Consider the following 24448-nt stretch of genomic DNA (forward strand, 5'->3'; position numbering starts at 1 on the left):
ACAGGTAAGAGAGGATTTTACTTCATTTTTTCTGCCTCCAGTCTCTCAAGACGCAAAGCAGCTACTCAGCTACAGTAGCTGTAATTGCAGTCCTGGATTTTGGGTCACTTCCCTGACGTTGGACACTTTTGACTTCTCACATCGGGTTCACCTACATCCTATATCCCTTTCATATGCTGGGTCACCCCGCAGTTTTACTGTGCCCTATAAATCCTACTTTCTAATATAACCCTAATGTGACCTTTGGATTTGATCTTTGATAGATCTTATTTGAAATAATCTAGCCCGCGTGTCCTGTTTGTTAAAGCATCTTACTTTTAGTTATGTTTGTAATAGTTGCCCAATGTAATAGCATGCCCAACTACAGAACAATTACATTGATTTTCTTATACAATGTACTTATTAGGGGGTGGGAACGATCTCAGGTCTCGTTTTACTCCCTCCACTGTTAACAAAGTTATCTGGGGACCACCAGTTTATCAGGAGGCGATGCTTTAGGCTGAGGTAAAATAAAAGGCTCCCGCCATTTATGACTTGTTTATTCGTCCCTGGCTTACTCCACAGCTTAAGTATTTTGTCGCTTAACAAGGGCTAGGGCCGAGGTCCCCCCCTCCCAAGGGACCCAGCCACTCTGCCACCCCTCACACCAGCTCCGCTCTCTCTGGTAGCAAGGTGGGGCGCCATTTTCACCACCCGAAAAACAGAAGCTCCTGCGGGTCCCACAAACAACTCCGGCGCCCCCGGAGGACCCTCGGCGGAACCGCTGCGGCCCTTCACTCACCTCAGGGGCGCGGCGGCCGCGGCCCCCGAGGCGGCAGAGCCCGCCGCAGCGCGAACAACCGCCAGAGAAACTCCCGCCCTCCGCCGCACTGCTACCGCGCAGGAAGAAGGGCTGAGGCGAACACAAGGTCGCCACCCCACGGCCAGCGCCGGGCTGGAAGGCGGGGCGAAGCCGCGAGACGGGCCCACTGGGAAGCGGCCTCCGTCCATTTCCGTGCCCGTCCCCCTCCGAAACTACAGCTCCCAGCGTGCCCTGCGCCGTCCCCATGGCGACGGGGAGCCAGGCCCGGGCCCGGGCCCTGAAGAGCAGCGATGCCCAAGGCCAGGTAACAGGGAGCCCCCGCTCGGGCTCGGCGCGGGGGGCTCGGTAGCCTCCCCTCTCGCCTCCGCTGCTGTGTGAGGAAGGAGACAGCAGCCGGGAAGGAGAGCCTAGAGGAGGAAGGGAGGGAGGTGTATAAGGGGTTGTTTCGCCCCGAAAGCGAGCGGGGCCGGGGGCAGGATCGGGGCACGCCTGGCCCTTGGTGCGAGAAGGCGGTCGCTCCCCTTAGGGACCCCATAGAAAAGGGGGAGGCCGCAGGTGGCTCCGAGAGAGCCCGAGAAGGGGATGCCCCGTTGCCTCGAGCAGTGACACCCCCGGGAAGCCGGGGGCAGGTCCTGAGCCCTCCCGGGCCCACTGAGCCCGGACCGGCCCCTCCGGAGCCGCCGTCCGGGAGCTCCCGGCTCCAGGGACTGCCAGGCTGGGCTGCAGGGTGCTGCGAAAAGCCTTAATCGTTACAAAACCTTTTAAATGTGCCCTAAATGTACTCAAAACAAAGCCTGCCGCCACAGGGCTGTGCCACGAATGCCTGTAGAGGTTACCTGGGGAATTTTACTTAACCTGGTTTTGTTAAAAGTAGTTACTTTGACAAGCAGAGGGCAGGTGACGTGAAATCATAATAACAATAATACAATAAAGCACAATACCCTTCATTTATCCATTTACATATCTTCATGAATTATGGTCTACTGACCAATCTTTTTCTCTAATTGACAACCTTTGTTTTTTCTAACTAGTGATACTTTATGGGACCTTGCTATAGCTGAAGTGGAGAAGAGAGAAAAGCCTGACGACGATGGCAAGCGTGTGGAAGTTTGGGAAAAATCAGTATTATTTATGGGAAACAAAAATGGGGTAAAGTTAAATCCTGTATGATTCTGTGCTTTTTTTGACCGTAGTTCGTGTCAGGGAAAATATCTGATAAGTATGTGTCTCACTTAATTCTTCTAAAGACAAAATGCGTCATGTTCTGATTCTGCAGAGAGTGTGCATTACACAGAGTGTGGACCAATTAGACATTATTACAATTCAGAAGTTCAAGTTTATGGTTTGGAGAGCCAAAACTTCAACCATTGTTATCGATGATGTGCTAATTCTTTGAGGTTTGGCTTCATTAATTTTTCTAAAAGTAACTGCCAGTAATAATGCTATCTATCTTCTTTAATTCTTTGACATGTCAAATTTCCCCGTGTAAACTGGTAACAATCCAATTTAACTGCATTGATTGATACCAGGATTGTCGTAAATAGAGGCCTTGGCATCCTGCTATGAATTGTGTCTGTATCTGTGTCAGACAGATTTGAACATGGGTTATCAGTGATTGCAGGCTTATGATTCTATATGTCCAAGGTTTTACCTCATTGTCCCATAAGGTGGGTCGTTAGTATGTTCATATTTTTCTTCTGTTAGCATTTATTTGAAAAGTAAATAAGGAAATGTTTGCCTTTTTGACCAAGTGAGTAATATTTTTAAGAATACAATTTTTAATTTAGAAGGATTGGTATATGTACAACCTATGAACAGCAATTTTAAAAATACTTTTTTCAGAGAAAATGCAGTGACTTTACACAATTTCAGATTTACCTGAAATTCACTGATTTTAAGATAGGAAAGGACACAGGAGTAAATTGTTGAAGTGCTAGCCCCTTCAGTGTGGCATGCTACTCAATGTCTGAATTTCAACAGCGTAAAGACATATTTTTCTGTATGTTTATTTGTATTTTCAGCATTCTTTTTATTTCCATCTCATCAGTAATAATTTAATTCCAGTGGAAACCAAACATTAAATAATTGTATTATTAATAATTAAAAACTGTTAGGCAGTTTAACAGAGCTGGCCAGGTTGATCACTAATATCTAAATTTAAGCACACTATTCCTATTAATGCATTTATCACCTCTATTAGTTTATAATTATAATAATGGTAGTGCAACCTGATTCTGACAGAAAGTTGGCAGTTAAGTTTCCACTATAAGGCTACAAACAATTACATGAGTTTACACTTTTCCGGTACTTTATTATTGGAATGTTAAACGAGCGAGTTTAATTTAGTGATACAACTTCTATGCTTTAATGACATTACAGTAGGGTTATTCTTTGTTTTTGATTTCCAGGGAAAGACCACTATTATACTGAGGTGTCTTGAGAGGTATGTGTTACATTTTTAAAAGTAGTTTTCAACCGTGGATTAGGATTTTACATACATAATATAATTATATTGTGTGATAATTCATAATAAATGTATACAGATATTGTCTTCTGTGACTGGTTGATCACTTACGGATAAACTCATTTCCCTTCATTACTACCTGTAATCTGACCCCTTCAGTCCTTCTTCTGCGGTATTAGAGAGCTTCAACGACCCTGTGTTCAGACTGGTGCTGTTCCTTCTGTCTTTAGCAACTGAGACCTGTTGTCTTAAAGCATCCTCTCTGTGCTGCTTTTTCTAAGCCAAATTCTGAACTGACTGATAAATATAATTTAGTAACTGTGGCATTAACTTTCTTTATTTAGAGGGTCTTGACAAAATGAAGTTATTTTTCCTTAACATAGGGAAGAGATTCCAAAGCCAACGTTAGCCTTGGAATATACTTTTGGAAGAAGGGCAAGAAGACACAATACAGTGAGTATCCAGAAAGTATAGTTTACTATATCTTTTTATATATATATACTCACACACACAAACAAAATAAATAAGTGTTTTATTTTTATGTATAAGAACCTTAGGGTTTTTAGCTTATTGTTTGTGAAACTTAAAGGGTTTTTTGAATATCACTTTATTAAAATTAGCTAGCATAATTTTGTATTTTAATCTGTAATATGTTTTTCCCTCTCACTAAAATGCCGTAGATAAGGGACCAAAGTGTAACACAGAGCAGTCAGAGTCATTTCTAAAACCTACCCTGTTAGTCGTGTTTGAGTAATATAGGATGCATGCCTTTAACTTTGTCTTTAAAATACAAAATGAGTACAAACCAATGAAGATATTTTACAACCATTTTTATGAGAGAAGCAGTCATCTTAGAGGATATTAAGTCATAATTAAATTTTTGGGTTACGTGTCCATATCGCTTAATTTTGCACTGCAGATTGTGTTAACAGAAATATTGAACCCATTCCCATCTCAGCGCAACACTGCCCAGCAGCAGGAAGCGTTCCTGTAGGTAATTGCTGTTTCTATTACTGAAGCAGAGAGTGGAAAATCTGCCTCTGTCTGAAAGATAAAAATCACTTAAAACTTTTCCCAGAAACTAAATGCAAAAGTAGAGATTCATTACTTTTCCAAACTTCTCAAAAAGCATTAGTCTTGAGCTGCAATAAACAAAGAGAACCTGATTTTTTTATGTTTATAATTATTTTTTTTTATGTTTATCATTAATCATGCTGCTTCCTGACTTTTATACTTTACTCTAGTCATTTATCAAGAGTCATAAGCATGCTAAGAGTCTTTCCTAAGTGTTGTATGGGTTTTCTTGAACGGGGGGGAAGTTGTTTGGTTTTGGTTTTTAGAACATACTAATGAAATAGTATGTACTCTTGTTCTAAGTCACTTTCATGAAAAGCCAGATGAAGATCTTTCTTGGTGTTGCATGGAAGCACATATTTCTAACATAAAGAAACTCTTTTACAGCCTAAAGATATAGCTCATTTTTGGGAACTAGGTGGTGGAACCTCATTACTGGAACTGATTCGAATACCAATCACTAGCAACAACATAAGGTAAGTGATTGATATTACAATTCCAAAGTTAATTTCAGCTTTCCTTCACACATAAGTAAATCTCTAGACCTTTTATTGTGTGAAACTCTTTCAATATGTATGATAGAACACTTATGAATTTTTCTAAAAATCATGGTAATACTACACATACTCTGCTTTGACCTTCATTTTCACTCTTCTTTCGTAACAAGCCAAGTTCTTAGCAATCTCCAACAACAAGAGAGAGCAGTAATGTGAAGGAAATGGGTTGGCCTTAAGCAGGTAGAACAAGAAATACAGAAAAAGAGAAGACTTAGTATCTTTATGCTCAGTGAAAGAGCAGAAAAAGCAACTTCAGGGCATATGCAAAATAAAATCTGGCTTCCTACTTCTGTGTGCAAACACAGATGCTAGCTCTGTGAGGGGCAGTATTTTAGGATGAAAAACAAGGCAAAACACGGTGAAAAAAGAATCTCTGGATTTTGGGAGGTGAAGTGACCATACAAAAGAGATGATGTTTCTAAGAGGGACTAAAACTACTGAAATGATTTGAAGACAAAAGGAAACAGGATTTTAGAGAGAATTAAGAGAATGTAGTGAGAAAAATCCATTAAAGTGATGGAATAGCATAGGAAGAAAAATGCATGAAGAGAAGTTGAATGAAGAAATTAGAAGGTGATGGGGGATGCATTTTATGTTTTTTCTGGTTAGGGAAGATGGAGTTGAAAGTGGAAGGGGGAAAAAAAGGATCAAAAGATACTGTTTGTATTATGATGCTGTTAAAAAAAAAAAAAAAAAGGAGGGATACAATTTTTATCGTGTGCATTTGCTACTGTGAGAGACTAAGAAGGAAAAATCCCCACTTCTGGCACGTGAAGCTTTTTGTTTCTCGAAGAGCTTGGGGGAAAAATCAACTATTGTTTTTCAACTATTGCCTGAATGAACTTAATTGAGCTCTACCTCCATCAGTCTTTTCTTCCCTTTTTACTGATAAGGAATCTTCTGATGTGGATGATTTTAAGATTCTTTGATGGGATAGCAACATTGTTCTCTAATCACTTGTGTTCATAAGGCAATATTTTAACATACTAGTAAAAAATTCTACCATTTCAACTTAAATGTAAGTGCTTTTCACTGTTTTTTCTCATCTGTCCGTAGTCAAGCAATTTGCTTATTTAAAAGTTCCATGAACCATATCTAGTTTCACGGAGAGACGTTTCACCAGATCTTCTTTTCCCCCACAGCATTTTAAAATGAAATTGGACATTTACTTTGCTTTGTCGTCTTTCTAATACCACTCTGGTCTGGAATCCCCTTTTTCAAGTCAGGATGGAATGTGAAAGGATGGTGGCATCCATTTAAATGGCTGCATTTGCGATGTTGTTGTTTACAGTTGCACTTTAAGGCAGTTAGAGTTTTGGAAGGCAGGGTTTTCAGAGGAGAGGGGCTTATATGTAAACATTTCTCATCATAATCTGCCTGGTAATTGCTAAGTATGTCGTGAGTACTCTGACTTTTTCCGTTCATCTGTCAGAAGACTTTCTCATATGCTTATTTGAGGTTCCAGCTAATTCCGTGGCACAGAATATTGCCCTTAATCAGTTTTTTCCATTTCATATTACAAAAGAATAATGTAAGTATAGAACTTTCTAATACATTAATGGTTAGGAAAGATTCTAATCGTTTGCTAACATTGCTTCATCTGGGATTGCAGAGTTAGGAGATGGCAGGGATACCTGAGAGTAGAAGTCCCCAGTCATACAGGAAGAAGGAGCTAAATGGGCTCAGGATATTTGCGTATTTTACTGCTTTGAAACAAAGTCTCCAGAAACAAAATTTGATACATAAAATCCCCCAAAAATTCTGATGGAAAGTTGCCAACATAATAGTTCTGAGCAAGAAACGATCAAAAGATTTCTTGAGAGCTCATAGTATCCTTAAAAGAGCCATCTCCCTTTGTTGGCACATTTAATTCTCTCTTAGCATTTGTATTTTCACATTTGTTGCTTTCACCGTTTGTACTACAGGTATGAAACCTGTATATGAAAATGTTAACTGTCTCATGTGCTAAATATTTGACCAAATAATGCCTTTTTAATAGGTCATTTGCTGTAGTCCTTGTATTGGATTTGTCCAAACCTAACGAACTCTGGACTACTATGGAGAAACTTCTGCAGGTCACCAGGAACCACGTGAACAAAATTTTAACCAAACTAGAAAAGACAAATCCCGAAGTAGCTACTGAAATTAAACAGAGGATGCGGAACAATCTGCAGAGGGATCATCCAGTAAGTTACTTCTAATATTTTCTCCAGATGTCACGGGCCTTTATACAGTTAAAGATAATGCTTTTGAAAATCTTAAACAACTCTTTTAGATTTTTATGCATGACTGAAAATCCATTTGATGTAGATGAACCTGTTCACTGGAAAATTATAGCAATTTAATAAAAATTCAATAAGAGCAGAAACAAGGAAAGAAGGTTTCTTATATCTTTTTGTTAGATATCTAATGTGATTGTTATGGCATGTTACACCAATCAAAAGAAATAGTTTTAGAGTAGCAGTTTGCTTTTTTCCCCCCTCATCTTTTTAAAATGAAGATGAAAACTAGAATGTACAAAAGTCATCTAGCAAAAGACTAGCTGAAGGTACAAATTTAAGCAAAGAATATAGTTATAACAGCCATCAACATGACTATATACTTTGCATTTATTTAAATGTCTATCACAAACTCAATGCCTTTTGATAATCTGACAACTAATTAAATTATAAAGTTTCAGAAATGTTAACATCAGTCCTTTAAACATAATTGCTAACTAAATCTCTCGAAAAGCTAAACTAGATTATGCGCAATAGAAATGAAAAGTCATTGTGCATTAAACCTCTGCAAATGTTGTGTGTATATAATGCATAAATAAGTATTCAACAATTCAAAGACTCGGCACATAAATCTAGTTACTGAAACTTCTGTAAAATGCTGCCATACAGCAAATGCTTAGATAGCTCAAAATTGAAAAGTAACTTTTCAAATTTTTGAGAAAGCAACACATGCACCACTCAGTGGATTTAGAGCATAGGCTTTATGGATTGGATTATGGGCTGTATTATGATTTCAGTTTTTACTTATAGAGAAGGTAATTCACAAAAAGAAAATGCCTACAAGCACTCTTGGCAATAAATCATGACCACAGTGTCAAGTTTACATATAGAGGCTTACATATCAGAAAACTGCAACCTCTTTTTCAGTAAGTAAAAAGAATAATGCCATTAGCTCTTAAGACGAGACGACTTGTACTTGCCCTATAGGGAACACAATTATACCTTCTAAACTAGAATTTCTATACAGCCTTCACTTGCAAGCAAAATGTTATGTTACTGCTCGGTTCCCTTTAAACTTTCCTCATCGTTCAAGAAAAAATTATGTCAATTTTGTGGGAGGAAATACTATCTTTATAGTCAAAGTAAATGACAGTTTACGCAAATTTTATTTGCCTTTTTATAGCTAAACATATTTTTATGATAAACGGGAACTGATGAGGTTCTTAGAGGTTTTTTTAAGGATTAGATATATTCCATTGGCCTGGATAAAGGATTACTGGCTATGATGATAAAGCATATCAATTGCAGACCTTGTTTAAAAAGGCTGGATGCACCTATAGGAGTCCATAGTAAAAAAAATAAATAATTCCATAGTCAAAAGATTAATAGGGTTCAGTATGCCAGTTTAAACGTTTCTGATGTTATCCCAAGTTAATTTTTTCTTAGTTAAGAAACTAAATGTAATTTTTAACATCCACTGTTAAGTTATGATAATTTTGCTCAAAGCCTTTGCCTTGACAGTGTATGAATGAAGCCATTATTTTGCCTCTCAAAGTAGAGGATTTTCAGTATGTGCACTCCTTCCTGTCTGTCTGACTGACTGTCATTTAACCCATATGTGAAATAACCAGTTTTCGAAGGGAACAGTTAGGTTAACCTCTGCTACAACACATCTCTTTTCCACTCTGCTGCAGCCAAAGCAGCTTGACTAATTGCATGAGCACATGAGGGGATTGTCTCATTTCATATGGACTACAGGAAAGCTTTCCAGATAACTTGAGAATTATTATAATCTACATATTAAAACTTTTATCAGAAGATAACTATTTAACTGTTAAATCTACATCCCTATAGCTGTTTTCATCCATTGGTATTGATTTGTATTTTCATGGTTGTTAGGTGACATTTCCTCTTGCTGCTGATATCAAACATTTGAAAATCACATTAAATAATTTTTAACAGTTTGGAAAATGTGATGTGGGGAAGACAAATAGGTAACACAAGCAAATCATCCAGCTTAATTTTCTTGAGCTTTTTTCTGCATTACTTTGGATATGATGCAAGGAGCGGGAATGTGTCAAAGAGCCAGTTCTACTAATCCAGTCTGGCAATTGTTCTGTGACTGTATGGGGGTTTTCCTCTCTTCCCTTCCCATTTAATGTTGGAGCTGGAGTATATAGTGTAAGAGCCCTTTTATGCCAGTAGGTGTTCTGACTGCTCAGAGGGATTACTTCCTGACCATTTATGAAGAAAATGAGAAAATTGTGGAATATGGTATGGCTATTGCGTTAAATCTATTCATCTAACATAAGGTTTTAAAAAAATAGACCTCATCTTCTGTGAATTAATTTTAACCGCTTTCAGTTGTCTTAACAGTTGCGATTTTCCACAGTTTGTTTACACTGCTTAACTGTCATATATCTCTTTAATAGGATTATGAGTTAGTTGACCCTTTTCCAATACCCTTGGTGATAATTGGAAGCAAGTATGATATTTTTCATGTAAGTAATACTTAATTTATTTTTTTAATAATTATAAGATTCCTGGTAAAGGTTCTATATACTAAAATCTTGGTAATAGAATAGTAATAATTTGAACGAAAGTACGTCCAGTCAGCTTTCTACCACAAAAAATCTTCCACCCAACAATATTATGAAAGGTGTACTGTCATTCCTTCACAACATACTCCCAAACTGATGATTTTTGTGCTGTACTTGTGAAGTGTTGAGATATAAGTTGCTGCAGACCAGAGAGGGAAGCAAGAAAACATGTTGATGGCTTCCTTTTATAATGAGAGAAATCCAACTCCAGGTGTGCATTCTGACAGCAGCTGTAAGTTTATGGCAGTGAAACAGGTCTCAGGTCAGCTGGCCAGATTTTTTGCTAGTTGTGGCAGCATGAACAGTATCATTTCAGTCTGCAACTTTTTTTTTTTTTTTTAAAGTATTACTTATGTTTTTAGAGACAAGTGGGTAATTGCATCATTTAGAGAGGAGAGGAAAGAAATGTCATAGTACTGCTGGATTCTCCCCCAGGACATTAAAAATCCAAACAAACGCATACTTAGTTTTCAAGCAGCACTTGATCATTAGAAACTAGAACAGTATGTTTAATCTTTAGCTGCAGCTGGCAGCCTGTGCTTCTCTGGATGACTACACAGTGCATAGATACTTGGCTGATTCTTTGAGTTACTTAATTCGTTATTAATAAGGTACTGTGCCTTCTTTCATACTGAGGCTTTATGCTGAGCCATGACCTCTTTAAAAATCTGTGACTCTCATGTAATAAGCACAGAATAATATATAAGCAATAATTCCATTGGAATCTATGGACAGACTCCTGCAGGCTTCACTGGGATGAGGTTTTCAGCCACTTTATCCAGGCAAGGCCATCATCTGTATGATCTTATATTAAAGAATCATTTATGAAAAGATATTTTTATGCACCTTTCACTTATTGCAGGTATTAGAATTTACCCAAAATATATTAGAATAAAATATTAGAATATACCCAAAGGTTTACTGCAAGTTAAATATCTTCATGAAAAGAAAAAACCCTTGTTCTTCTGGTAGGCAATACTTCTACTTCTAAAAATTTAAAACAAAGTGAAACAAGTTAATTGAAAATTGAATACATATTCCCAATTAAGAAACTTTTTCTGGACTAACATCTTCCCTGAATTAGGCTCCCACTATAAAAAAGAAACAAAGGGAAATTGTGACATTTCTTTTCAGAGTAGGCTGTTACTGATTCTATCTTAAGATATAATTATGCTGACAGCTGAAAGTCTCATATATATTGTCGCCTAAGTGCATTGCAGTTTATACTAAAAATGAAAAGTTCTAGCTGTAATATTTTGTTTTTTATTTCTTATGTATATGTTCCAATGTCAACTTTTTCAGGAGTTTGACTCTGAAATGAGGAAAATTATAAGCAAGACACTTCGATTTGTTTCACATTATTATGGAGCATCATTAGTGGTATGTATATTCACCTTCTAACTAATGATAGAGAAGATGAACAATATTTGTGTTACAAAACAATATTTTAAAAAATTGAAATGTAAAACTCCAAGAGAAAATGGGATTGAATTGGTTTTACACTTCATGAGCTAATCTGTCAAGCAGGTTACGGGTATTTGCAGGGGATGGATGGGTGGATGGATATACTTTGTGAACAAACAAACTACATAATTCCCAGTATCAGCAGAAACTAAATCCAGATTCCCATTGAAATGAGTGGGAGAAACTTTGTTTCCCACAGTAGGGATCTGACTTCTTTCTCAAAGCCACGAATCTGTTAGGTTACAAAAGCCCTTAGACAGGAATAAGGATGTTGTTTGAGAAGATATTCTGGGAGCTGCTTTCTGATAAATCTGTACTTGTTCTGCCACTATCAAGCTGCTTTTATGATGTGTGAACCATTGTGAACCATTTTAGTTATTCATTACATTTCTAAATGTTGATGGTATTCTGGATAATTTTTAATGTATTTTAAAATCTTAATAACTCATGAGTCTTGGGAAAAAAAAATTGTCTCTTAAAGGGCATGCTTCAGAAGTTGTGAATCAATATTTTAAAATTTATTCTTTAACCTTTATTTTTGCTATTTTTCATCTAATCTTTCTTGATCTATATATTCAGTGACAAATACATTCACGTTTTGGAAAGGGAGGGTGAGATTTTTATTCTAGTAAATTCAGTGAACATATACCAAATTTACTGAGGTCAGGAATTAGCCAGGCTCTATCTGAAATCCTCTATGTAGATGACATAATGTAATAATTCTATGATGGAAGATCAAAACATATTTTTTGTTTTCTGATTCATTTAGTTTACCAGTAAATCTGAGGCTCTCCTCCTGAAAGCCCGTGCTCTTATTAATCACCTGGCATTTGGCTACGATAAAAGGTAACATAATTACTATTAAATGTCTTGCCTAGAATCTAAAAGTACTTAATAAAAAATATTTTAATTACCAAAACTTTTTTTTTTCCTTAAATATGATCTCTGAAAGATTCTTTTAATGGAATTTTACTCCTGTGTCTCAGCTGCCTATCTCTGCACAAGTGATAACTCCTTGTTTTTGATGCCAAAACTGATGGATTAGAAACATGGTCACCACTAGAATTGAGTATATTTTTATTTACCTGTATTTGTACGCAAAGCCCAGGAAGAGTCTAATCTTGGCTAGAATAATGTCATTTTTCGTTGATTGCTAAATGCTCATTTGATACATTTTCTTTTTTTTGTTTAGCAAGTCTGTATCAGTGGATCACAGCAAACCTCTGTTTATACCAGCAGGCCTGGATTCGCTCAGCCAAATAGGTTAGGACATTTCCTGTTCATCGTGTTTGTTGCTTAATTGTTTTTGAAAAAGAAAAAAAATTTAAGCAAATCAAATATAAAGTGAAATTACAGCACATCAGCATCAGTTTTAACGGATTATTGAATGAAATGGCTTAGAAAGTTTAGAATTACGATTCAGTATTTATATTATTGAGAATTACTTGTGCAGTTTTTGTTAGGTAGTGCATCAAGTATCGTGTCTTCTTCAAATAGTAAAGTACCAACAAGTTTAGATCTAAAAGAAAAAATAATATACAATACCACTCAGCCCGTTTCATGGTAGGAGATCAGTGTTCTTTGAAACTTGTTGCAGCTTACCTGTAGAAGGTAAAACATTAAATTAGATGGATCATTATCCGAAATTATTTGATAATTTATGTTGTCATGACAACATACTAGTATTACTTTGTGCTGTGCTGTAATCCTTAGGACCACCACCTGCCTCTGATAGTGACATTGGAAAGATGCATGCAAACACACCGTTGGAACTGTGGAAGAAAGTATTTGAGAAAACATTTCCTCCCAAGGTAGGTATTGACACATCTGCTGCACAGCTTCTTTTCCCACAGAACAGTGGTAATATCACTACTAATTTTTGTCTTTCAAGTCCAGTGACAGGAATTTCAGTCTCACTCAGCAGTCCTGTGTCTTCCAACCTCTTTAAATCATACGTTTTTAAAAGATACTGATTTGTACGTAGCAGTGCTTTGGTTATTAGCTTCTGCATCTTCAGTCATCTTCCTACATTTAGTAATAATGAAAGTACTGATGTAGCCCTCTGTTTTTTCCAAAGTTATACCATTGCCTTTCATTATATTGAGAGACAAGCTGTACTCAACCCATTTGGAATTTTATAAGGTGACATATCCCCGAATGCCTAAACCAAATGACAGTGATGTTCCAAGAGGAGAGCCCTTCGTGGCTGCAGCAAGCTGTTGATCCTTGTTCTCCTAGGGCATGAGGTTTTAAATAAGGCGAGTGTGTTCCTTGCCAAAAAATCTGTCATTTTGCTATAGGAAGTGTTTGGATTTGCAAGGTAATTAGAATCCCTTGATCCCTTGGTACTTGATAAATTTTGTACATATCTCAGAAGTTTCTGGTCCCGAGAGTCAACCCCCCCAAATACTTCTTTCAATAGAAGTAATTGCTGCTGTTAGGAAATCAAAATTCTTTTCTATTTGATCTGAGCAAACACAAGCTGCTGCTTTCCCCTTATGTACTGGACTGTATCACGGTTCTTTATCTCTGTTCATTCCTTGCCCTACGGCGTACCTGGGCAGGCAAGGAAGTCAGTCAAGGCTATGAAACTGTGCCTTAAATTATGGTGCACAAACCTAGAGTCTGTGGATCTCCATTCTTAGAGAGAAGGAGTCTGAATTCACCCTTTCACCGATACATATCAAAGCCTACAAACTATTTCAGGTGGCTTGTGACCAGAATAAATTATCACTGAGATGCTGCTCTCAGTACAGTATGCCCCAACATGATAAAGTCTAAACTTTAGTTTTCAGAAACTTTTTTTCATGTTTTTTTTCCATGTTATTTTTGCTCGTAGCCTTTTAAAACACAATAAACAAACATTCCCTCCTCCACTCCCCACCCAATAACTCCCGAACTCCCCCTGAAACAGCTGGAGAAATGACTACATTTCTCATCTTGCAAGATCCAGCGGTGTTCTAAAATACCAGTCTAATTAAAGAAGATTTGCCAAGTAGATTTCCAGTCTTCTGTTTTGTTTCCAAAATATGCTTTAAACTTTAAAGCTGTTTTTATGCATTGTGAATTTTTTTTCCACTGCCTCATCTAATAACACTGATTTATTGTATTCCATCATTTACATAATTGCATTCTTTCTATTTTCTGCTTTCCATTTTTTATGAGTAAGGAGAAATATGCGGGACAACATTTAAAAATAGATTCTTTATTTGATATTGTTTCTTTGTATGAATATATTTGCTTCTTTGGAATTAAACTTATAGTTCCCTCAAGGTTAGTAAATGACATTTCAGGTATTTGGCAAAAAGATAGTAAGCAATTTCTCAGCTATTGAAGTAATGCTTCTGGTAATCGGAACTGATTTCTAGCCTTGAGTATGAAATGCTCTAGCAAGAACAACCTTAACTATGCCCAAATGTCATGGGCCACAAAGGCTATTTTTATTTTGAGGAGAGGATAATAAACTACCAAATAAGAATATTTTCTTTTCATTTAAGATCTAACTGCACTATCACTTTCTCATCATTTTACCAGTCTAAGGTGTTTTTTTATCTAATCTGTGTCCTATAGCACAAAATTGTTCCTTAAATGCAGGATTTTAATATTTGTTTTTATAATATTTGCTTGTATTAAAAGCAAATGCTTACATTAGATCTACAGCATGGCATTTTCTTGTTAAAAGAACAGAAGATAAATTTCATCATTTGGGGTTTTGTCCTGTCTTCTTGTAGAGTTTTTGTGATTTACACGATACCAAGGACCCTGCACAGGATTTACAATACGCTGAGTACGAAGTCGATGTCATGAGAGCTCAGAAAAACCAGGTGTGTTGTTCTTCTCCAATTGCTGTTCACAGTCAGGTGTTCCAGAACCACCAGCATTGCTGAATTAATTGTAGAATATACCCATAGTCCCCTTTTTGCCTTTAAATAACTTAAACTTTATTTTTCAGCTCAGTAGTTGGTTGATTGTTTTGGGGTTTTTTTGTTTTGTTTTTTTTTTTTTCCCATTGCTAGACACTAAGCTGGTAGAGCATTGTTAGATCTCAAAGTTTTGGCTCTCTAGTTTTTTTAGAAAAGAATAATTTTCTCTCTAGCTCTCTCCTAGAATTGTTTCACTAAAATAATACTTAAGCAAAGCTGTGGAGCTTTCTTGGCAGTAATTTCTTCATTTCTGCACCCTCTACTCTCATTTGGGTGTTGACTAGCAGAAAGCTTAGGAAGCAGCATCAAGGCTTGGGGTGGGGGCGTTCACTTTTTTTTGTCTTCCTCATTCAAAACTTCTTATTTGAACTGGAAGGGTACTGAGATGGTAACATTTCTGACTCGAGTGTGCAGGCTCTGTATGTTTTATCTTAAAGAGACCAAACAGAATTATTCCACATAGTGATATTTGGCTTAACCCCTGAATTCCAGGAAAGAGCCTTAGTGGGGAAAGGGTCTCTTATTTTTTTGTATTAATTTTGAAGTGTTTCTGCACTTCCCTACACTTGTGGTGAATTAATTTTACAGAAAAATTCTGTGGCAAACGAGACAAAGGTTAGAACATTGCCTTATAGATAGCAGTGTATAACGTCACGTGAGTAGAAATACTGTATATAGTCTTCATCAATATCGTAGGCACGGGTCTGTTAAAATCGATCCAAGATTATAGTGTATTTTTCTTTGTTTGGAAGAGGTATATCACATACTTATTCTGGAAACTCTTTCATATAGAGTCTGTTGTTTCACATGTGGAAAATTCTTTGCTAGAATGACTGAGAAACATTCTGCTCTATTCTCACAGCTTATATGTGGGCTATTTGTACACCATTTAACTTCCTTGTGGACCAAGTTACTGTAGTTAAAAGAGGTTTTTCTAACAGTGCTTTAAGATGATGGATTGTACCAATCCCATGCTTTTACAGCCACCCACTCTTAAGATGAAAGGCAGTTTTATTGAATTGCACTGTAGTTAATCTCAACTAACCCTAAAATACCATGGCAAATTTCATCTTTTTGCGTGCTTGTAAAAGAAAGCCAAAGGATTAGATTATTAATACTATCGCGTTTTTGTAGACTTTAGTTAGATTGCATAAAGCAGGAAACCTGTAGTTACCCGATCCAAAGAAACACGTTAATAACGTAAAAGAATAAAGCAATTTCAAGAATCCCCTGCAGTCTTTGAACTTGCACATTACCTGTAATATCCTGTTAATGTAGGCATCAGTTCTGAATTGCTGTTACATCAAGAACAGTCTTAGAAATCATTAAAATTTGTAAAGCACGTTGCTTTTGGAATTTATAATGTAATCTCACACTCAGTGTATCTATATATCTCAAAGTAACTAGATGGTGTACTAGGTTTGTTATTTTTAGATAATACTTATGTCTTGCAAAAGAAAAAACGGTATGCATTGATTATATCATGCTTAAATCATACAAGAAATTATTAATTTTCTGTTTTTAAACAAAAAAGACAAGCTTTTAGAATCTTAATCTGTTCAAGGGCATTGCAAACCAGCGTAGCTTCTTTTAGTTGGACTACTACAAGTAATTTAAGCATTAAAGAGAAAATTACTTTTGTTATCTGCAGCTATTTCCTAAACTTCTCTATCGTGAAGTTCAATTATTACAAGATTATTTGCACATTATCAAAATGTTTTATACTCCAAGAATTTAATTCAATTTGAAATGCACCAAGATAGCATATACATCTAAAATAAAAGAACTCTGTAGTTGCAGTGATTCTTGAAGTGTCTTTGGATTTCCCGGTTACATGGAAAGTGGCACAAAAATCCTATTTTTAATAAATGCATCGTAAGTCTGATATTCTTTATGGAGTCTCATGGTATCTATTGTGTAGGAGGAACAGTATATTAAGATGTTTAATATGCAACATGTTGCTATTGAAATCATGCGACATAAGGCAATGTGAAAGTTTTGTATGATGACAGTGTATATTTTAATATCATTTAAGTGCACGTTATCATTTTTCTCGGTTACTTTCGGTTAATTATGTCACTTTGGACTCTAGGTGATAACCAGTTTGGTTGTTTATCTTAAAGATAAGCTTTAAAGGAAAAATAAACACAAAACGCAGCAACCGAAACAAAATATAGCCCCTGTCAGTGACTCTGATAGAAGAACGAGCATACCTGACTGACTTAGTCTTGGTCAGACTGCTTAACAATACTGCAATAGATTTATAGATAACTGGGGCAATACAAAGTTTAATTAAATCAATTCCAACTTTGCAACCTTGGTTGAAGGGTTTGTCTGCAGCTACAGTTTGTACATTCTAGCAGAGTAAAAAGTTAAATTCTCGAGTATAAAATTAGAAAACAGTTTAAAAAAAAAAAGTACAGAAACAAGAAAGTACCTGGCTCCCTCTCATGTACTAGCTGCCAGCTGGTATTTATCTGATAGGCTTTTTTGGCTATAGAAGTTAAAAGACTCCAGCTCATCAGCACCCTGTCACAAGAGAATTTTTGTTTTAGACCAGATTATTTTGCTTCCTTAATATTTTCAGAGTTAACTATGAGACCCACCCGCTTTATTTCTAGACCTTTTTGCTCTATAAAACTGTTGGAAGCTATCTTTTCCTCACTGTGCCTTTGTTCAAGATAGATAGAGCACATCTCTCTTTTTCAACTGTGTCCTTTCAGAATTCTTTTCCTAGTTCTTACCCTAGAGACATACAACGAGCAGGTTTAGACCAAATAGTGCTGCTGCAATTGTTTACTGCTCTTTCATTCTCTGGAGTTACGCTCTGAGAGAGAGACAATACAGCACCTGGGACCTTTTTGGAATTCACATTTTTAATGTATTTCTTGACTAGCTGGTTCTCTCTGGGAATGACTGGAATTTTGTGCTCTTTGCAGGGCTTTCAAGAGTCAAGAAAAACATTCATTTTGCATATTTCTTAGGCCTTAAACCTGAACATACGTTACAATTGTTCATACAGCCCACATAAAACATAAACAAGATGGCAAACTTGTCATCTATTTCCCTTCATTCTCTGCCAGCTTTTTGGCTTTTGATGGTTTTAGGTCACCTTAATTTCACTTTAAGTACACCCATAACTTGAATGAGAGAGATTTTTTTAAAATAATATTGTTGATTAGCGCTGCACATATACTATCTGTGTCTGTAAGCACCTAGGATTGCATGAAAGACTTGTTCCTTAGTTCCATCTAAATGTTTGTGGCAGTGAGATGGCACATGCAGGTGTTCTCTACCACAGAGATATCTCTCTACCGCTCTGTCTTTTTGAAGGTTTTGGTTTGTTTCAAGTCTCAGCTATCCTGTTACACCTTCTATTGCTAATGCTCAAAACAGGTGATTGGACCTTTTTCATCTGGACGTTTGACTGCAGCTTCATGCGTAGAAGCAAATGATAAAACTAACCTTGAGCTTGAAGAATTGGATAGCCTCCCAGCTGGGTACTTAAGAAGTCAGTGTCACGCAATGCCAAAGTTCACACTGACTGGTCCTTGTTACACAAAGGTACTACTTTAGGGATTGGTGCCAGTTTTAGGTGAAGCCTAATGCCATAAAGCATACTCAAACAAACAAAAAAAAAAGCTAGATGCCTGGTGCTGTTAGGCATCAGCTAACAAGAAGTAATGGAAGCAGATCTCAATGAACAGGGCTGTAACTGTTAAGACTTCAGCAAGTTTTAAACAGAAGAAGGGGAGGTTCTATAACATCTCGCAAGGAAGCTTAGCTCTGTTTCCCCTAAAATAGGACTGAGCTAATTAACCGTGTCATTCACAACTGAAAGTCATCTTGGTGTCAGATCTGCAGCTGGGACTGTGGTGGCCAACAGAATGAGAGCTATATTTTTTCAGCATACTTCTCTGATGTGACCGTATTGCAGAAATTCAGGAGACAATTTCAGTCTCATTCAACAAACCAGAAGATTGTATATTGTGTGATGAACCTCCTTGGTCAGACCACTGTTACTGGGCAGAGAAGAATGACGGGCACCTTACCGTGGGTAACAGAGCACCAGCATCCGTTGTTTTCTTCAGAGGAGGAGCAGTGCTAGTCTTCATATTGTGGAGGAAATAGTTATTTAGGATGTTTACTCAGCTGCCAAGAATAAGCTTTCTCATTTTCACATGAAAGCATGGCCAAAGGGGTACAAAAGGTATTTTTTTTTTAAACCAACTTAAAGACCATTATTAGGGCACTGTTATTAAATTTCCTACTGAAGTTTGGTGCTTCAGATTTTTAATCCCTATTTCAGAGTACATGGCTATTTTCACCATGGTCCAGATTGAGGGCACTTTCAGTAAGAAACTTAATGAAAAAGAAAGTTAAAGTCTTGTCAGTCCCTCAGAACTGAGGAAATGCAACAATTAAGGCTTTTCTTACAATCTTAATTTTTCCTCCTTGTTTGTAGGCATTATAGCATTGTCTTTAATTACATGATCATGTACTATTTTGCTGATGTCTCAATTCAATTGTTCAGTATTTCTTTTCATCATCCTTATTCTTTGTGTACCTTATTTCTCAACCTGCCATTCAGACACTTCAATGAACACAAAAGTATTAATTTTTTTTCCTCTGAGAATGTGTGGTAATGTTATCTTATCTGAGTGCCTCACAAACATCAGTTAAGTCTTTCTTCCCAGTCCCTTTATGAGATTAGGTGTGATCTTCCCCATTTGACAGATGAAGATTTTATAGAAACACAGAAGTACAGAAGCATTAAGGTTAAAAATTCTTTTAAAAAAATCCACTTTATGCTAGTGTTGAGACATCTAGGACAAGCTTCTAGGACTAATAAAGCTTAAAGCACTCAGAGCACATTGAAAGCATGTTTAAATTGCAATTGTTAATTCTTTGTAAAGCTGATCTGTGCCCCCTACACTTGGTAGCCAGAAAACGAAGCATAATGCTAGCGTAAGTATTTTGGCATACTTTGAGATATATTCTTTCATAGGATCTTCTTTCAGTTTGGAGAGAGGATCTCTTAGCTGATTGCATAGTTACAGTATATTCCAGAATTCTGCTTGTATTTGCAGTATAGGACATCACGAGCAGGAAGGTGCCCTTTTTCAGAAGGGTCTCTGGAGCGATCTTTAAGTTGTATTTGCAACATCTTTTTCCATTACATTTCTGACTTATGGGGATCTATTTTACTTTCTATTTTACATGAAAACTAAGAAGGTGTACTTTCCTGACAGCATTTTTCCTCCTGAATCACTGAATTTGTTAAAGATTATTTATTTGTAAATATCCTCCCATTCAGTCCCTGGTTGTGTTGGGTTTTTTTCTTTCATTTCTCATTGTTTAAACATTAGTCCTACCTAGATATGTCTCTGAAATAAATATTTATCGTTTTATACTTCTACACGTAGTGGAATAGCTATCCAGTTTTAATATATGCTGTGTTTTTGATACTTAGCATTTCTGTATTGTTTGTAATTGCCTTCTACCTAGCTAAAATTACAGCAAAATAAATTCTGCTAAATTATCTGCCTCTTTCTTGAAAGAGTTTAGCCAGATGATCAATCTGTAAGGCTAATTATTTAGGCAACACCTGTAGACGTGACCCCCAGGCAGCATTGTCTTTATGCGTAAAACTTCATTGTCTAATTTTACCCCTTCCTGTAACCTTTGAGAAAGTTGTTAGAATTGAAGTTATTTACTTAGCATAAATCAGGTTACGTGCGTCTTAAAATATCACAGTATTCTTTCTATTCTTAACTGTTGGCAAGTTTCCAACAGTTCAGTATGTTCCAAGATCATAATTACTTTGTATTAATAATGAGGGAGTGAAAATACTGAGTAAAGACTGGCTTAGAGAAAGAACAGTTCAGTAGTACTACAGTTGTATTTAATAATGCAACTTAACTAGATTTAGACTAGACTCGGTATGTTCTGTGTCACTCATGAGTTATTTAACTGTAAAACTAGACTCCTGCAAGCAACATGAAGAATATGCACTAATTAAAAATCCTCTTACTGCTCGTAAATCTGTGGTGCTTCCTGAAAATTTTGCACTGCTGACAAAGCTGCTGAACTGACTTTCCTGAGAGAGACACAATTCCATTTATTATTTCCATGCAAGTTTTAGATGATGATTTCTTTGTTGCTCTGCCCTTTGTTTTCTTCTTCCTCCCTCTGTGATCTGGATTGATAATTAATACTTCTGTTAAATTCACCGGGTGTGAATTTTATTATACCTACAGTGAAACCTCCCTTACTGTGTTAAGTCCATTCTATTAAAATCAGAATAGCAATCATATAAAACACATGCCTGCTTTTGAGGCTCTTTGCTACATTTACACTAATCACTGGCTTATATCCACCTCTTTTCCTGATCTAAGTAAGATACGCTGACTTTTTTTTACAAGCCAGTGCATGGTTACATCTAGCAGTACCTCATTAGATTATCCTCTTCCTGCAAATACATTGAAAGCCACTTTATTCTTGAACAAAAAGCAATCATAGTGCTTTCTAAATTAATTTTTGCTGAAAAATCTTCAGAAATAATTCCTGACAGTACGCACCACTACATAAAATTCAGGAGATGAAATTATTGTTTGATAATGTTGCTAGAACTTTTTATTATAGGCTTCAAAATTCCCAGCAGCACATTTGACTGAAATGAGGTCATTTGTCTACCATGCTAGTACTCAGCTGATGTCAAGTATAGCATAACGTAGATTGCCTCATCTTTCATACCTAATTTGCTTTCTTTATAACTCCATGATTTGAGCCTCTGCTTTTAATAATCTAATTACTATCTAGAAGATGCATATTTTTAATTACCACATTGGGTTTGCATTTTATTTTTACACACAGACGCTAACTTTTCAATCCACTAAACAGTACAACAGAATATTTTAAACTACTAATTGAAAAACTAAACAAAAGTAAAGGCAGGGCATCATTGTCATTAGTAATACACTTCCTGAAAAACTTCAAGCAATGATGAATAATATTTCTGCAAATATCCAGTACCGTAGATTGAATAGATATGGTATGTCCGTTTCTTTACACCCATTGCATTCCCCTAACATATGTATCTGCTTACTGCTTCCTGGACAAGCCTGTGTTCTGCAAGGGTTTCTAAGGTCCTCTGTTAGCTCTCTCAGGTTATCACCACTGGCGATGTATAAACTTACAGAAGTTCAATTCAGTCCTGTGCTTAAAAAAAAAAAAAAAAAAAAAAAAAAAAAAAAAAAGGAGAGAAAGCAGGCTTTGTTATTCTAGTTTCTTTTCTGTAATCTTAAGGAATTATCAATCCGTTTTGCATCTTGAAAGGGCCGGACTTCATGTGTGTGAAACAGTAATTTCTGTTCGGTAATTCTACTTTCCATTTTTAAAGCACAGGTAGCGTTACATTTCTGTATGTTCATAGGGAGCCTGGTTTCTCAAACTGAATGTCTAAGACACCACCCAAAATTTCTTCTACCCTAGAGAGCAAGTATCTAGGCTTAAATAAATAAATTCTAGCTCCTTAGGTGAGAACAAATGTGGCAAATAATATAATTTTGTTAAAAAACATGTAGTACATTTTTTTCTACAGTGAAAAATGTTTGTACATGCTTCAAATGTTTAGGTGGCCAATGTTTGAATGGTATCACTTTTAATAATGAGGAGATTAGATTAATATGTCTGTCTGTTTCTGTTTCAGGAACTTGAACAATACAAAAGAAATGCCTCTAAATCCTGGAAAGAAATGGATTTTGACTGATTGATGAAATGCTATAGGTGTCTTCAGGTTAACACAAAATTATTTAATCATTTTAACATGGTACTAGCAATTTAATCTGATGCAGTTGAAGATATACAATATCAAACTACAAAATTAATATTTATTAAGCATTCCTGTTACTATTTTTAATAAAAATGGCTGTTTATTCATTCAATCCAAATTTCAGTGTATCTTGGTACTGACACAGAGTTTTAAGAAGTGGGGAGAAAGGAGTTCTAGATTATTCAGAGATGGGTCTGACTGCGAAGACTGGCATTAGTCAGTTCTACCTATAAGTTATAACACATTATTTCATTAATTTTTGAATGCTTCTGTCCTAAACATGTATTTATTTCCCACCCAAAACATGAAACTGCATAGTAAATTATGCTAGGCATCTTTTCCTAGTTCCTTCCATGTATAATTCAAGAGCAAAGCTTAAGAATATATTTGCATCATTGTTCGATGTATTTGAATAGGATAGTTCCACAAAAACTGGCAGAATAAAGTGGAATTAAAACCAGGTTTGACGTGATCTAAAATTCAGAAGTTTTCTTTATCTCTGTTTCAGTATCATACAGATTAACACAGGAATTATTTCTTGCAATGTATAATGTTGTAATAACTTTGCACACGATTCAGAAGGCAACATTTCTGTCAAATATGCAAATGCTAGGAAGTCAGTCTAGGCAATTTGTCAGATATTTGGTTAGTGGTGGAAGTATCATTGATTCACGTACAGCCTAAGCTGGTGAAATGCTACCGTAAACCAGATACAGCTTTTTGTCCATGGGCATCCTCGCTGTTACCAGATGGCCTGAGTGTTTTGAGAATACGCAAGAGAAGATCTAGATTAAAGCCAGAGGTATCTCTTGAGAGCTAAGACTTGTTGTTAGAGAATAAATGGCTGAACAGTCACTTGGCAGATGAGATCGTAAGAACGTTCCCTGACAAACAACCCTACGTGCGCATAAAAATGGGAAAAACAAACTAATGTGGTATCTTTCCAGCTCTTTAAAGTTATATGCTATTTTTTAACATATTTGTTCATCACATATTTTTCTGATATAACATTTGTATCTTAGAATATTATACATAAAGATATTAGAAAAAAATCTGGCCTTACACTGAAGTGGAGAACTTGCATTAACTGGAGGATTTGACATTTTATTAACAACAAAAAAATTGTTCTGGTAATTCACAAACTGTTTCCAAAACAATAATGAAACAACTCAATAATGAAAAGAAGGAATGGATATAAATAACATAATTGTCTTCTGTGATTTACCGTCGTTTACAAGACAAAAAGATGTTAGGTAATTTTTATATTGCTTAAAGATCCTGTACTCGTTGGTTGTAAAGTATGCATAAGATTAAAATGGAGTGATTTCTTGATTTTGTCTTTATTTACACATAATTGATATGTTGTGTTTCTACAAATCCCAAAAATGGTATCAAAAGAAAGCATAGGAGTTAAAAATACGAAATTTACTAGCTGTTATACCTCTCTGCTTATTGGTTACAGTTAAAAAACAAAACAGTGTGAAAAAGATTATGGCACCATTGATACATTG

The 24448-nt window shown here is 36.2% G+C and overlaps 1 protein-coding gene across 1 annotated transcript; it reads left to right on the plus strand.

The window, feature by feature from the left end:
- The first annotated feature begins 962 nt into the window (after window positions 1–962).
- DYNC2LI1 (dynein cytoplasmic 2 light intermediate chain 1) lies at window positions 963–24423 on the plus strand. Its single transcript, XM_063328595.1, has 13 exons — window positions 963–1106; window positions 1834–1951; window positions 3211–3245; window positions 3650–3719; window positions 4728–4816; window positions 6897–7083; window positions 9549–9617; window positions 11019–11096; window positions 11950–12026; window positions 12373–12443; window positions 12894–12991; window positions 14912–15004; window positions 22815–24423. Exons 1-13 carry the CDS (start codon window positions 1093–1095, stop codon window positions 22872–22874), a joined length of 1059 nt encoding a protein of 352 aa, XP_063184665.1. The 5' UTR covers window positions 963–1092; the 3' UTR covers window positions 22875–24423.
- The last annotated feature ends 25 nt before the right edge of the window (window positions 24424–24448 follow it).

Source organism: Chroicocephalus ridibundus, chromosome 3 (genome assembly GCF_963924245.1).
Source record: "Chroicocephalus ridibundus chromosome 3, bChrRid1.1, whole genome shotgun sequence".
NCBI lineage: Eukaryota > Metazoa > Chordata > Aves > Charadriiformes > Laridae > Chroicocephalus > Chroicocephalus ridibundus.